Source organism: Caretta caretta, chromosome 14 (assembly GCF_965140235.1).
Source record: "Caretta caretta isolate rCarCar2 chromosome 14, rCarCar1.hap1, whole genome shotgun sequence".
In the NCBI taxonomy this organism is placed as follows: Eukaryota; Metazoa; Chordata; order Testudines; family Cheloniidae; genus Caretta; species Caretta caretta.
Genome location: NC_134219.1, coordinates 15008508 through 15023848, shown reverse-complemented (window position 1 = coordinate 15023848; position 15341 = coordinate 15008508). Strand labels below are relative to the sequence as shown.

At 47.9% G+C, this 15341-nt stretch overlaps 2 protein-coding genes across 3 annotated transcripts in view; one reads left to right on the top strand and one right to left on the bottom strand.

Annotated features, from left to right (window-relative positions):
• Window positions 1–514: 514 nt before the first annotated feature.
• MRPS7 (mitochondrial ribosomal protein S7) lies at window positions 515–8520 on the bottom strand. The gene is made up of 5 exons (XM_048817531.2): window positions 8394–8520; window positions 4936–5127; window positions 4235–4298; window positions 2465–2632; window positions 515–1282 (listed from the first exon to the last, which is right to left on the bottom strand). Exons 1-5 carry the CDS (start codon window positions 8468–8470, stop codon window positions 1061–1063), a joined length of 723 nt encoding a protein of 240 aa, XP_048673488.1. The 5' UTR covers window positions 8471–8520; the 3' UTR covers window positions 515–1060.
• Window positions 8521–10271: 1751 nt separating this feature from the next.
• Window positions 10272–15341, top strand: part of GGA3 (golgi associated, gamma adaptin ear containing, ARF binding protein 3) — a 31921-nt gene continuing 26851 nt past the window's right edge. The window contains exon 1 of one of the 2 annotated variants that reach the window (XM_048817610.2): window positions 10272–10378. In XM_048817610.2, coding sequence (XP_048673567.2) covers window positions 10339–10378 — 40 coding nt within the window. In that variant the 5' untranslated portion in view covers window positions 10272–10338. Of the gene's footprint in view, window positions 10379–11284; window positions 12138–15341 lie in introns of those variants that run through there. The other variant, XM_048817609.2, reaches the window with a different exon arrangement.

Sequence of the window (15341 nt, the reverse complement as noted above, 5' to 3'; positions counted from 1 at the left end):
CACCATGTTTTCTCTCTCCACAGAGCTCTTGCTCTGTAACATTTCTAGGGAGTTGGGCTACTATGGAGGCAGCTACAAACAGGGCATGAAGATCTCTTCTGTAAGATTGCCATGTGTTAGTTTTCCTCTAGTACAGAGTGGCACAGTTGCTTGTGAGCACAGAATTAGATTTTTAAATCAAAACAGAGGCCAAAATTTGTGGTACTGAATTCTTCCCCATCCTCCTCCTCAAACTAATCAGTCTTTCCTTTGCAGTGAGCAAAAGTGCTCTGTGCTTTCTAGCAAAGTACAACAGGTACAGAAGTGCTAGCAGCTCTTTTACAGGACAAGAGAAGGATTTCAACTCTGTCTAGCAGAGTGTAGGTGGGAAGGCATCTCCTAGAGAATAACCCTTCCTTTGGCTGAGCTGCTGGAGGGCTGAGAAATATTGCTGCTCTGGTAGAGTGATGGGCATCAGTACAAAACCCTAAGGCAAACAGCCACCACTAGAATATGGTGATAGTCAAACTGAGGATGATAGAGAGGTTCCATTTTTATTTTCTCATTAACATCCAGGTCACATGTGCTCAGTCAAACAATGATTCTGCTAACAGACAGTATTGCAACAATCTAAAATTCAAACTGGGCTCTTTTCTGTCTCTAGCATTGATACACACAAAGAACATTCACAATACATTCCAGCTTGCTCACCCTTGGTTTGGATGCTAACGAGCAAAAACTTGTTTGTCATGTGAGTAGACTGACTTGAAGACATCCCCTCCCCTGCTCTCAGAAAGCAGGTACATGGAGGAAAGAGGAAATTTTATATGGTGTTGCTCAGAAAAATATCTAAAGGAAAGGAAGCTTTTATGGGTGCATTTTTCATCTTGATTTTTATCTGCTTAAGGACCCAGCCTAGAAGCAGTTAACAGCAGCTGGCAGACAACCTCCCCTATACATCATCTCTCCAGAAAGTAGACGGAGGCTACTTCTTCACAGGTCTGGGCTCCACAAGTACAGGAGCGTGACGAAATGTTTTTGTTGTTGTAAGGCAAGGTCTCTCTCGCTCTTAGGGGATCCCCTACCACCAGCGATAATGGGCATACGCCCGGTTAGCCTCGGCCATCTTGTGCATGTCATGCTTTCTCTTGATCACAGGGCCCTCATTATTGAAGGCCTGCAGCAGTTCCTGGGATAGTTTTTCATGCATGAATGTCCGATGATGCTTATGTTCCCTGCATTCAGTAATTAACCACTTCATGGCCAGGAAGCGTTTCCGATTGTCCTTCAGGGGGCTTGGGACCTAGCAGACATTCAAGCAGTAACACAGTTAAAAATGCCTTACCTCACAATAGGACCATATGCTGAAATATCTTTTTTCAATTGTTTAACACTCCCAGGTGATTAAAAAGAAAGTGACTGCTGTTGAGGGGGTGGGAAGAAATTAACTCTAGCCAAGAATGAGTGAGTTTAGCACTGGTGAAACATTCCACTCCGACTCCAGCAGCAGCAAACTGTCTGCCTCTGTCAATCCACAGATCAGGCGCAGCAGGCAGCATTTGTCTCAAACCTGCCCAAGAGCAGTAGCAGTGTTGGGACTAGAGGGAAGTTCCATTTTGTTCTTGGCCTCATTGCAGAGACTGCCACTTACAGACTGGTTTTTGCGATGTAGACTCTTGTCTATGGGAACTTGACCAAGATATTTCCTGCAGGTCTCTGATCAACCAGCAGAGGGCAGGTTTCAGAGTAACAGCCGTGTTAGTCTGTATTCGCAAAAAGAAAAGGAGTACTTGTGGCACCTTAGAGACTAACCAATTTATTTGAGCGTGAGCTTTCGTGAGCTACAGCTCACTTCATCGGATGCATTACAGCAGAGGGCAATAATTTATTGGCTGGATAGGAGGTTGGTGAAGCACTCCATATTTCATTAACAATCCCATGGGTTATCTAGGTGCATTTACCTAATTAGGAAAGCTGAAGAGACAGCCTTTGTCCAGGCTTTACATAAAACAAGGTATCTATATGAACCTTTTCTATTTGCTAACCTGCCTTCTGCAGGGGCTAAACTGCTCTGCTGTTTCTACACAGAGGCAGCATGGTCTAGCCGATAAGACATTGGCTTGGGATTCCAGAGACCTGGGCGGGGGGGGGGGGGGGGTTCTTGGCTCTGCTACTGGTATGTTGAGTCACCTTGGACAAGTCATTTCACCTCCCTGTACCTCAGTTTCCCCTCCCGCACTTTATCCATTCAGATTGCAAACAATTTGCGGCAGGAACTCTCTCTAATTATGGGTAAGTTCAGCACTTACAGACCCCAGCTAAGATCAGAGCCCAAATGTGCCATTATAATACAGATGATAATAAAATGGTACTTCCAAGGAAAATGCAAGCAAGTTTTCGGAGGGGTGGGAAAGACACTGGTAGTTTTGCCCCCTGTCCAATTCTTTCTATCCTGGGCTGGTCTTCAGGTCCCTCTCGTGTTTACCTGGTAGGTTTTGCCTCCTTTCTGGATGTTGCAAAGTCCAATGATGGGCTGGCAGTTTTTCAGTGCCTGATGGAAGACGATGTAAGGGTTGCACTCAATACTCTCCCTCTCCTCCTCAGAGGCTTGATGGTATTTCTCAATCTGCTTCCTCTTAATGGTTTCTAGGGTCTAAATACAAACACAAGGAAACATGCCCCGGCACCTCAGTGTACAGAGTGAAGTTAGAATCAGGATAATTTCAGACACACCCTCCCCTTCATTTGAGAAATCTGGACCATGGAGGATTCCACCCTGCTACACCTTAAGTTAGCCAGTAGAGAGTGCTCTTGAGCAACTACAGGTTTTACTCAATCCTCTCACCTCCTTACCCCAGATTTCCACACACAGACACATTCCCTTGCTGGAGTCCAGTCCTCACTGGTTTTCCCTCTTATAGCCCGTTGGTGGGTGTGAAGTGTAGCAGTGATCACCAACAAATGGGGGGTAGTAGAGAGGCGATAAAGCACTACTGCCCTCACTCTCACCTTACAACTACCTATTAGATTTTCCCAAGATGCACTTCTACCTCCTCAGCGTATCAGTTACACCAGTTTACATATCATACGATTATGCTGCATTCACCAATTTTCTGGTCAACTTGTACCCACCATCCAACACATACTGACCGTGCAACACACACTGCCCTTTACAGCACCAGTGGATGCCTCCTAAATCAGGAATCCTGAAGCCCATTAAGTTGGGGCAGTTCGGTACTGAAGAAATTAGAAGGCTTCTAGACTTCAGCTCTACATCAACTAATAGCCAAAGGAAGGCAGCCTGGTTCAGTGAACTGAGTTGAGGATACCCTGAGAGGCAGGACACCTGGTTCTGATGCCTGGCTTTGCCCCAGTTGTCTTGTCTGATTTTAGGCAAGTCACTTGACTTTTCTGTATCACAGCTACCACCGGTAAAACTGGATAATGATATCCCCCTTCTTTGTGAAGAGATTAAAGATCCTCAGATAAAGAGTGCTAAATAATAATATTATAGAAAGGAAGTATCCACCTATTAGTGTTGCCCAACACTTCTCATAATACCACTATTTTCAGTTGCTTATAACTTGGCCAAATTTCAACTCTTTGGGCTGACATTTTCCATGCTGGGTGTCTGCCTCAGCATGAATTTTTTGGGGAAATTTTTATCCAGAACAGTTCTGAAAGCGATGCTAGGGAAAAAACATTTTGTACATGTTAAAAAATTCTTGCAATCTTTTCTTTAAGCTCTAGTTCCCCCTTGCTTTGGAACAAGGACTTCAAATTTGGAAGGTGGGTGGTCTTTGTGTCAGGGATGTGCTTTTTGCAATCCCTGTGAAAATTCACCCAAATGTGGCCAGTTTATAAACCACTGAAGAAAACTGCAGTTTGCACCTGCTCAGTAGATACTAGCTAGAGCTTAGCAGCTAGATTCCATCTGCAGTAGGCATGCTCCATCCCAAGGCTGAGTAAGACTTTCACTGCAATTGCAGCTCTGTGCCTCTGCAGTCTGTGCCAGTGATGGGCATCAGAACTGAAAGCAGGGAGCATGTCTCTCCTGTATTCTCAATGACCCTCCTACTTGGCCCAGGTAGCATGAAGAAAGCTACCCGATTTGATTGTAGAGGGGACAAACTCTGCACAGGCAACCTTACTTCCGGCATTTCTGAGTGATTCCCTTGGCAAGTTTAATAAGGTTATTTTAATGCTGTTTTTTGGCATGTAATATTTAAACACGAAGAGAGTCCAGGCCCCTCACCTGTGTAACGATGGATCTGGCCAGCACTTTGTTTCCTCCCTTCATCATCATGTTGGTGAATTTACTGCAAGCATAAAACCAAACATGATATAACTGGAACTTTGGTTCCATCACCAGAGGTCCCTAATTGTGTTGTTCCTGTGATTAAATCCTATCCCTGCTAGATTTTGGGTGGCTGTGCTCATCTTTAACCACTATTATTCAATGGATCTTTTTCATGGAAAGAGATTAATCAAAATAAAGGGATTACACAGAGTAACAGGAAGGCAATGGGCAGCCAGGTAGACAAAGGCTGATTGGGGGCAGGGAGGCACTGCAATGGCTTTACTTCTCAGCAGTAGTGGGCTCAGAAGCAGAGCACTCAATTACTCCATCCATTACATTGTTTCATAATAAGAGCTATTTATTCAAATATAAACAGCAAATCCCTATCCAGATAAAGAGAGCTCACTAACAAACCTCTGCATCCAACTCATCTGCTGCCCTCATTCTGAAGAGGGGAAGAGAGAATTCTGTGGACATGATCCTATTAGGAGCTGACCTCTAGCCATCCGCCAGGGTTGTGGTTGCTCAGCACTTCTGAGCAAGGAACCCAGTCCTGCTCCCATTGAAGTCAATGGCAAAACTCCCAGTGACTTCAGTGGGAGCAGGATCAACTGTCCATGATCCTTGGGAGACAGCTGGTGTAACAGCTTTCTGACCTGATTGTAGGGTCACTGAACACAGAGCTGGTGACATTAGAAGGGGTAGCTTTTATAGGCTGGAGGGCCTTGAGCTCCTGTTGCATTTTCTCCTCCTCAGACAGCTCCTCCAGGGGTTTGCGGTACAGCTCCTTGTTCACTTCTGGTTCGAGGTAACTGGGGCCATACTGGCTCCATCTCACCTGGGTCAGCCTGCAGAGTAAGATGGGATGAAGGGGTCTGTAAATTGACATCATTATATACAGCATTCCTCAGTCTGGCTCACCAAGTCCATCTCCAGTGTTATGGAACAAGTCTCAGAACAGACAGGGAAAGAGACTGGTACTGGGGATATGCACCCTTCCACCTTTATTAGCGAGATTTGTATTCTAGTATTGCTCTGGGGCCCCAGTCAGGATCAGGGCCCATTGTGCTGGGTGCTGTAGAAACACATTGTAATAGAGTCCCTTCCTGAAAGAGACTGCAATATCAATAGGTTCTAAAAATGTCCACATGGCAAACAGTGAACTTCTGGTCACCCATAAACTGACCCATAAACTGCTGAATGTTAAAGTTAATAATTAATATAAAGCCAACAAGAATATAGCGCCTGGATAGCAGCATGCGTCTCTCCCTCTCTGCCAACCACTCACCTGAGCTACTCCCAAACAGCAATGGTGCCCTCTCCCCCGCGAGGATATACAGAAGGCTCCTGAGAGGTTGCCAACCCCTTTCTGTGCAGGCACCAGGGATGCTAATCCCACAAGCCCTAAAGTCTGAAAAAAATTAAAGGCCTGAAACTGTGAGGTTCCAAGTGCCATCACCTCTCACTGGCTCCAATACAAACAAATCTTGGTTAAAGAGTAAAGTTATTTTAATAGTGGTGTGGACAAAGTGAATAAGGAAAAGTTATTTACTTGTTCCCATAATATAAGAACTAGGGGCCACCAAATGAAATTAAATGAGTAGCAGGTTTAAAACAAATAAAAGGAAGTTTTTCTTCACTCAGCGCACAGTCAACCTGTGGAACTCCTTGCATGAGGAGGTTGTGAAGGCTAGGACTATAACAGGGTTTAAAAGAGAACTGGATAAATTCATGGAGGTTAAGTCCATTAATGGCTATTAGCCAGGATGGGCAAAGAATGGTGTACCTAGCCTCCGTTTGTCAGAGAATGGAGATGGATGGCAGGAGAGAGATCACTTGATCATTACCTGTTAGGTTCATTCCCTCTGGGACACCTGGCATTGGCCACTGTCGGTAGACAGGATATTGGGCTGGATGGACCTCTGGTCTGACCCAGTATGGCCATTCTTATGTTCTTAATACTTTTGACAGATATGGGGGGGTGGGGAGGGAGCATTTCTTATAAACAGCTCCTCCGTAAAAGCAAAAGTTATATAGATGTACTTTGTTCAGGGGTCCTAAATAGGGTGATGTTTTCCCTTTTAGTTACTGTTAACAGGGAACTATGGGGGTTTTTGGAGGGACAAAGGAAGAATACGGTTACCTCTGGATCCTACCACCAAAGCCTCTCCAAATAATGTAACATTAATAACGTATCCATGATACAATCCACAGAATAATAAATGCAAAAGGGTTCAATTCTAGGAGGAATTTAAAATTCTGGTCCCAATCCTGGTCCCTTTTAACTTCAATGGAAATGGGATCCGGCTCATTATTTAAAGTGGGGTACACTTGTGAACGTTATAATAGTAATTAAAAGTACATACAAGAATGGCAATAGCAAAAAATACAACTGAAGTTCAAGGAAGAAAACAGAAGTGGCAGCCCTGAGCTTTAACATACAAATCAGAGTCTCCAATTCAGTAATATTGCTTTGATCACAATTATCCTGCAGTTGTCTGCCACTTTATTGTTAGAGGTACACTAGAGGGCACAGTGCTTTACAGACAAATACAGAGACAAGGTACCTACCCTCGGGAGCAAAGATCCTGGTTACCCTTTGAAATCAAAGATCCCAATCCTGCAACTGGATCAGCATGGGTGCAAATTTCCACCTGTGTAAAACCAGTTGCAGGATGGGAGACGAAAGTCAGACCAAAAACATAGTGAAAGAACAGACCACAGGATATGGACTGCTACCCACAAGAGGGAGTGGAAAATAAACATGTTTTTTGTGCAGCCTACCGTGACTGCTCAGAACTTCATAGAAACAGTAGGGCTAGACCTTAGATCCTCCTGCTCCAAAAGCACAGGCCCCTGCCACATTAACAGTGAAACTTTTTTTAAAGTTGTTAGCAGTACAGGGGCAACAATACATCTTATACTAGCCCACATCTTTCACTGGTGGAATAGCAATGGAAGGGCTTTAAAAGAGAAGCAAGCTCCAAGAAGGGATTTGAATGAGGAGAGGGGAGATTGGTTCCAGGCCTGAGAGGCAGTACAGATGAAGGGCAGAAAGGCTTTGAGAGCAGAGCAAATGTTGAGAAAAATCACTCCACTGGCGTAATAGGCAAAGCCAGGTCAATGTCAGTAAGATTTCAAGCCTTTTCTTGAAACACCCAACAAAATCCTCCCTGGATGCTCTAAAAATGATTTTAAAATAATCCATAATAAGTGAGATTTGGCAACTCAAAAGACCAAAATCTACAGTGGCACTTACTTTGCAGTGGGGCACCACCACCAGAACACACTCACTTGCTCACCTACCATCCTCCCCGGGGTGCTGCGAGGAGCGGCTAGTGCATGCACAAAGCTTGGAAGCTAGGAAGTGCCATCGCCTTACTAGAATGACCCTTTCCCCCCATAGGATGCCAGGGCCCGAGGCCGGCCTTACACATATGTCCCCCATGTGTGCTGAAACTAGGGATACTTGCTTAAAGTGGTTTCTATGATATACAGTAGTGGTCCCCAAAGTTTTCAGGGTCACACCCCCCCCACCCCTGTCTGTGCCCCCCCCCCCCGGGCCCAGAGCAGGGCCGCAGCTCCGGAGGGGGGGCGCAGATGGGAGTAAGGGGGCCAAGGCCACAGCCAGGGCCCTGGGACAGGAAAGGACGTGAGACCGGAAGCAGAGCTGGGTACCCCCATGGGGACTGGCCTAGCTCCCAGCCACGCCCCCCGCCGCCCCCACGTTCCTCTGCACCCCCCAAGGGGGACGCGCCCCACAATCGGGGGACCTCTGATATACAGAGTTTAGTTTGGTTCAATGGCCGAGCACCCCCACGATACAAATTGTTCCAGCGCCCCTGAATGTCCAGGTCGGGGGGCAGTCCCGCTGCCCGCTCTTCCCCCGGCAGCACGGCCGAAGTTGGGGAGAGGGAGAGCGGCCTGTCCCCTCCCGGAGAACAGGGACTAGCGAGGCTGCCGGACAACCTGCCCCGGCAGCGGGGGCAGCCCAGGGCGGCGGCGGCGGCTCCCCTCCAGCAGCGCGTGACGCTGCCCCAGCCGCTCCGCGCCACGCCGCGAGCCCCGCGCCCCGCCGCCCTCGCCCAGCCTCCGCCGCCGGACTGCTCCTTACCCGGGCAGCCAGGCCCGCGCGGGAGCGGCCAGCCGACGGCCCAGCGCCGCAAGCCGCCCCGCCGTGGGAGCCGCCATCTTGCATCCGGGCTGCAGGACCCCGTCAGGCTGCCCGGCCGCAGCCTGCGTTGCTGTGTCTTGCCCGCCCGGTTGCCACTTGCGTGCGCAGAGCAGGCCGGTGCGCGCCGGCCTGCTGATGAGGGGCAGGCCGCTTTCCTGTGGTAGCAGGATCTTGTTTTCCCCACTCTGTCACTCCCCCCCCCGTCATGTGTATTGCATAGAGTGAAGTGTGGGTCTCATTCTCCTCTCATAGCAGTTTTACTCCAATGCAACTCCATTGACTGGGGTGGAGTGCATCCTGATTTACCCCCGTGTGCGATCAGAATCAGGCATGGTGACTCAGTTTCCCCCTCTTTACAGCTTTCAAATACTGGCATCTGATCTCAGCCAGCGGTCTGGCGGCAGTTCTCAAACTGGGGGGGTAGGACCTCAAAGTGGTTCGGGAGCCCATTTTAAAGGGGTGGCCAACAGGGCCAGCATTAGATTTGCTGGGACCCAGGGCTGAAGCTGAATCCTGAGTTCCACCCCGACCCGGGGTGGCAGGGCTCCAGCTGCAGCTCCCTCTTCCCCCTACCAGGCCAGTGGGGCTCTGTCTCCATTTCTCCCCCACACTCCCTCCCCAAGCGTTATGTAGTAACTTTGTCGTCAGAAGAGGGATGCAGAGCAATGAAGTTTGAGAACCCTAGGCTAAGCATTAGCAGACATCTCTGTGGGCCCTGACCCCTGCATAGTGCTCTGTGGAGACAGACTGGAGCACTCAGGATATCTCAGCACCAGCTCTGCATATTAAGGAGCAAAAAGTAATATTTTCAAAAATACCAAAGTGAATTATTCTCACGAAAGCTTATGTTCAAATAAATTTGTTAGTCTCTAAGGTGCCACAAGTACTCCTTTTTGCAAAGTGAATTAGGAGCTTAAATCTCATTTTCAAAAAACTATTTAGGAGCCTAAGTCCCATGAGTCACTTGGGCTTTTTGAAAATGTCACCCAAAGTGCCAGCATCTGTGTTTTTAGTCCGGTGTGATGTCTTGGTAGGATGAAATGTAAGCCTGTCTTATGATCACTTTTTACATTACTGTCATCGTACCAGACCACAGTTTAGATTTCAAGTCCAAAATATGCATTTTCCATATGCATGGAGTTTCCATCCACTGGATTTTGAGCTAAAATTGGGTAGCAACTCAGGCTCTGGTCCTGCAACTGGAGTCATACAGGTGCAGAGTCCACTGACGCGGACCTATTTGCCAGGAAGGGGCCTCAGTTTGCTAGTTAAGGTTGACAAAATAAATAAAACCAAGCCACATAAGGGGGGCTCCACTTCAGACATAGCCGCGTACTGTCCGGTTAGGCTAGTGTTGTGGATAAGAGAACCCAGGCGAAACTAGACCCCGGGGCCTGAGTTCTGGGGCCGGCTCCCCTGGCCAAAAGCTCTGCCACCCAGTTCAGGGGTCAGCTCCGCTGCAATGGGGCACGCACCCTGGCATGGCAAGCTTTGGGGCCTGTTGTAGAGGGAGCTCCTGGGTACTGTGAGTAAATCAGAACAGCCCCGGCTCAGCCTGGGGCGCTGTGCGCACCCAGTGATCAGGGATGTCTGAGCCCCAGGCCCACTAGGGCGAGGAGTTGGGGGGGGGGAGCTTTGACTAGCCATTTGGTCTTGGGAGTTAGAATACCCCCAGCCTGCTGCGGGAGGCTCATGAAACCCTCTGAGAACAGCACTAGAGGGGGCCACAGCGAGGAGGGGGCCAGTCCCCTGCCCTGCAGGCTCCTCTGCCCCACAGATCTGCCGCCCCGCCCGCGCCGGGGCCCCCTGCGCCCCTCCCCCAGCGCGGCCCAGCCCGGCCCGGCTCTCGCGCGGCTGGGGCGGAGTCTCGGGCCCGGCCGGCAACATGGCGGAGGCGGAAGGGGAGAGTCTGGAGTCCTGGCTCAGTGAGTGACCCCCGTCCCCATCCCCTTCCCGTCTCGTCCCGTCCCCCGACCGCGGCCCCCAGCCCCTGTCCCCTCAGCACCCGCCTGCCGCCCTCCCTGGCCATGTCCCCTCCGTGCCCCTCTTCCGCTGCTCTCCGCCCCCTCCATGCCTCTGTGCCCACCTTACTGCTGCTCTCGGAGCTCATGTCCCCCTGTCCAGTCCCCACTCTACCCCGTCGGTGACCTGTCTACAGCCCTCCGCCTCATCAGTACCCCTTCATCCCTGTGTCTCCCTGTCTGCCACCCACTGCCCCAGCCCTGCCCCTGTGTCCCCCTGTCCCCCCATCCTATCCATGTGTCCCCCCATCCTGTCCATGCTCCTATGTCCCCCTGTCCAATCCATGCCCCCGTGTCCCCCTGACCGTGTCCCTCCCGTCCTGTCCATGCCCCTGTGTCCCCTGTCCGTGTCTCTCTGTCCTGTCCATGCCCCCGTGTCCCCTGTCCGTGTCCCCCTGTCCTGTCCATGCCCCCTTGTCCCCCAGTCCGTGTCCCCCTGTCCTGTCCATGCCCCCGTGTCCCCTGGTCCGTGTCCCCCATCCTGTCCAAGCCTCCATGTCCCCCCCGTCCGATCCATACCCCTGTGTCCCCCTGTCCGTGTCCCCCCCCATCCTGTCCATGCCCCTGTGTCTCCCTGTCCATGGCCCCCCCGTCCTGTCCATGCCCCTGTTGCCCCCATATCCATCATTCCCTGCTTCTCTGCTTATGTCTCCCCCTCTGCCAAATGCTCCCATGCCCATTCCATGCCCTCCCACTCCATATCCAGTTCCCTCTCCCCTTCTGTGCCCATGCCCCCTCCACCCACTTTCTGTCACCTCCACCAGCTCACATGAAAAAATACTCTTAGCAGCATGATGGGCTATAGAGGTGTTTTCTCTGTGTGTAGATGGACAGAGCCTTCTGGTTTCTCGCAAAGGGAAATGATTATGAATGCAATTATTATTACACTAGCTGTTTTATAAACAATGTACCAAGCATCTGCCTGGAATAGGGCTTTCCAGTGCATTTGGGGTTTTATCCCATGTGTCTCTTTGTCCTTACTGCCCATTTCTGAGTCCCTGTCAGGTTATCTAATAGCCTGATGCTGTCTCTGCTGCCTTTTCCCCTTTCCAGCCCCCACCTAGAGTCATACACAGTCTTTCCTGATTGCTTTTAAATTGAAAGTCTGATAATTTCTGAGTATGTACTTGACCTGTCTTGTGCCTGTCCCCTCTTCTCCCAGTGCCTGCTGGCTATCTCCACCTACTCGCCCCACTCAGTTTTGGCTTGTTCTCTCTCTCACTGCCTGGCTTTCTTTCCCATTCTCTGTCTGCCTCCCTGTCACTCACTCCCTGTCCCTTTCCTGCCACTGACTTCCTGTTGCTCAACCGCTCCACCATCCCTGTTGCTAAAGGGGATTGCCTGCTTATGGGGTAATGCCAAGGAGGAACTTACTCTGTAGACTGGCTCTCTGCTAGAGCTGGGGCGGAAGGGGAGACGGCTTGTTATGTATTCACACTGGAGGAATGATTCTCCTCTCAAAAATATCCCCACCAATAACTTGTCCAACTGAGTGTTCAATGTACTCATCGTGTCTGCATGAGTGAAGCAGAAATCCAGAGCTGCAATTGCAGTGGCCACAACAGCAGGTCTGGCCTGTTATTTGGTGATTCATTTGTGAACCAGGGAAATTCTTTACTCATTCCCCACCTCCTCCAAACTACCAGCTCTTTGGCTATAAAAGGTCAGTATTCACTTCTTCTCTAAATTTTCCTGTGGTTTGGATTCTCATATGCAAAGTATACTGTACTAGGTGGCCACACACTTTGTAGCTTTTGTAAGCCGAGCTCCTTGCATTCCTCCATTCCCTTCCACAGGTTCCCTGTGTGCTGCTTTCCCACCCCCCTCTATTTCAAGGACTCTCTGCAACCCCCTCTTGCCAGGAGCTCTGTGTGTGTCCCCAGACTCCCCCATTCTTCCTATGCTAGAGATCCCTGTGCTCCCTCTGCCCCCATGACTGGGGCCCTCTTCTTCTCCAGTGACAGAAGCTCTGTGTCCCCCCTCATTGCCCCCTCAGCCACATGTCGGGGGCTCTGTCTGTCCCACCTCCCCCCAGACCATTGTCCCCCATTTTTCTCCACTATAGCAGGGGTTCTGTGGGCCCTCCAATTTCCATGGTCTTTATGTCCCCTTCCCCCATTCTGCCCTCCCATACTAAATGCTCTGTGTGCTCCCCCTACTCCTCCATGTGAGGAGCTCTGTGTGTTCCTTTATAATGCCTTCTACACACCATTATTATTTCTTTGTGGGAGAGAATGGGAAGTCATTCAGGGTGTCAACATGTTAAACTCTATTGGAAGGATGGGCAGAGATGAGATGGGGGAGATAGTTTTGCTGGAAATTGTTAATTGGTGTCATCAACTAGTTCTTGGATATATGGACAATTACAGAGGTGGTAGAAGCAGCTGGGTCTGTTGACTAGCCGGAAGGAGCTCCATGTGCCTACCATTTCCTCCTTCCAGTTTTCTGATTTTCACCTAAAACAATAGGATTCTGCCCACTGATGCCTAGAACATTCCCTGAAATTTTGGAATAGATCAGGTGTACCAGTCAAAGTTATTGTAATAGATAGATGACGGAGAAATGCCACCAAGTTGAATGTGAGACCTCGCTTCGCTTGGCCAATTACAATGTGCTGTTTGTCTTAGTCCACACCTATCGGATTTTCTCCATTAAATCAGTCACACCTTATACGTGTTGTTGTAACCATGTTGATCCCAGGATATCAGAGAAAAAAGGTGGGTGAGGTTAATATTTTTTATTGGACCAACTTCTGTTAGTGAAAGAGAGAAGCTTTTGAGCTACAACAGCTACAAGCTCACCGACTGTATCTCTCTGATACGTTTTACCGTCGTGGGAAACCCAGGCCTTATTCAGAGCTATCATTTCACAGTAGGATTTACAGGCTTCAGGTGAAATAAATAGAGTTTGTCTTTTAAAAAGATTTTATAACAGGAACTGTTACAGACTTCAGTATTTGGAATCATATCTTTAAGGGCAAGTCACTCTCTATTCACAGAATCCTGGAAGGTTAAGGTAGAAAAAGCCTTGGTTAGTCCATCTCCCAGCCAGTGCTGAACAGTTCCCAGTTGTACATTATTCTGTACAATCTGACTGTCTTTTTGTCCTGTGTTCGTACGGCGTCTAGCACAATGAGGTCCTGGTCCATGTCTGGAGCTCTTAGGTGCCGCTGCAATACAAATAAATGATAATAATGGTAATACGTTTTTAAATGTTCCAAGGTCTGGGGCTTCCACCACTTCCTTTAGGGAGACTACTCCACAAGCCACTAGATCTTACTGCCTAGATTTTTCCCTTTCTTTATTTCATCCCACTTCTTTCTTTATTTGTGTTACAGTGGGCCTAAAAGCCCCAACCAGGGTCTAGTACTGTACAAATGTAGAACAAAAAGAAAAGGAGTACTTGTGGCACCTTAGAGACTAACCAATTTATTTGAGCATGAGCTTTCGTGAGCTACAGCTCACTTCATCGCATGAACTTTCGTGAGCTACAGCTCACTTCATCAGATGAAGTGAGCTGTAGCTCACGAAAGCTCATGCTCAAATAAATTGGTTAGTCTCTAAGGTGCCACAAGTACTCCTTTTCTTTTTGCGAATACAGACTAACACGGCTGTTCCTCTGAAAAATGTAGAACAGAACATAGTCCCTACCCTATAGAGTTTACAATCTAAAATCTATTACTCCTAGTTGTATTTCCATACATTAGCTTAAATAATTCCTCTTCCAGCATGGTGTTTACACTGTTCAAATAGGTGTAGAATGTTATCATCTATATCTGTAGTTATGTCAGTTGTTTTTAGCTATTAGTCTTTTCTTATACATCATTTCTTCTTGCCTGCTGATTATTTTGGCTGATCTTGTGAGCTCCTCACAATGTGTCAGTATCTTTCTGGCTATGTATTAATTATAGCCAGTGACATAATCAGAAACACCCAGTCTCTCTCTCTTTCTCTCCCCAAAGAGAACTGGTTAATGGAATACAGCTCATGTATGAAAATATGTCTAATATGAGGGAAATTTTAGGTTGAGTAGCAGGAAAAGTTTCCCAATAGTTTGAATTTTAAGACAGTGAAAGTTGAGGGACCGGATATCCTATGGCTTGGTCACTTACAACTAGATAGGCCATATCACTAACTTTCGTGAGCCTGATTGGGGGCTGAGGGCAGGGCATATTTTTCATGGGACATAAGTGGGCTTGAAAGGATCTGTTTTTTATTGGTAAATGTCGATTTCACCTCACATGCACAAACTGACAAAAATATTTCCATGGATGATAATTGAAATGTACAGAGAGGCAAAGTAAGAAAAACACTGTTTGAGAACTTAATAGAGTTTGATTTAAGGATATTTACTTTGTGTATTTTTATGTGTGATATTGAAAATTTGCATTTTAATAATTCTAAAGCTTTATATTTTTGAATGGCAGTGTCTACTGTCTTTTAATAATTATTGTCTGATGACCCATATTTTCTGACCCTCCGCATAATTTCCCACAGGTGTGAATATTTAAATCAATAAAAATAGAAAAGCTTAAAAATAAACATATTATCCATCTAAATTATCAACAAAAATGAAAATGGAATATGCCAAGCCTAGATATAAGACTTGAATGTTGCTTCCTAATTTAAAAAAATATGTTTATGCTTGATCACTGGTACAGTGACTCATGCTGGGCTGATTATAGAATCCTCCCATTGTAGAGGAGCACAGATAATTTATTTTCTGTTGGCCATTGAAGAAATGTATGTGGGCTAGTGCGGGGAGTCCGGGTGTCTTTGCCAAATGACACGCCCTCCCTTAGGGAAGTGGAGTTTTGGGAGGAAAAGGTCACAATGGAGATATACAGGAGAGGTACCTGGTGCCTTTT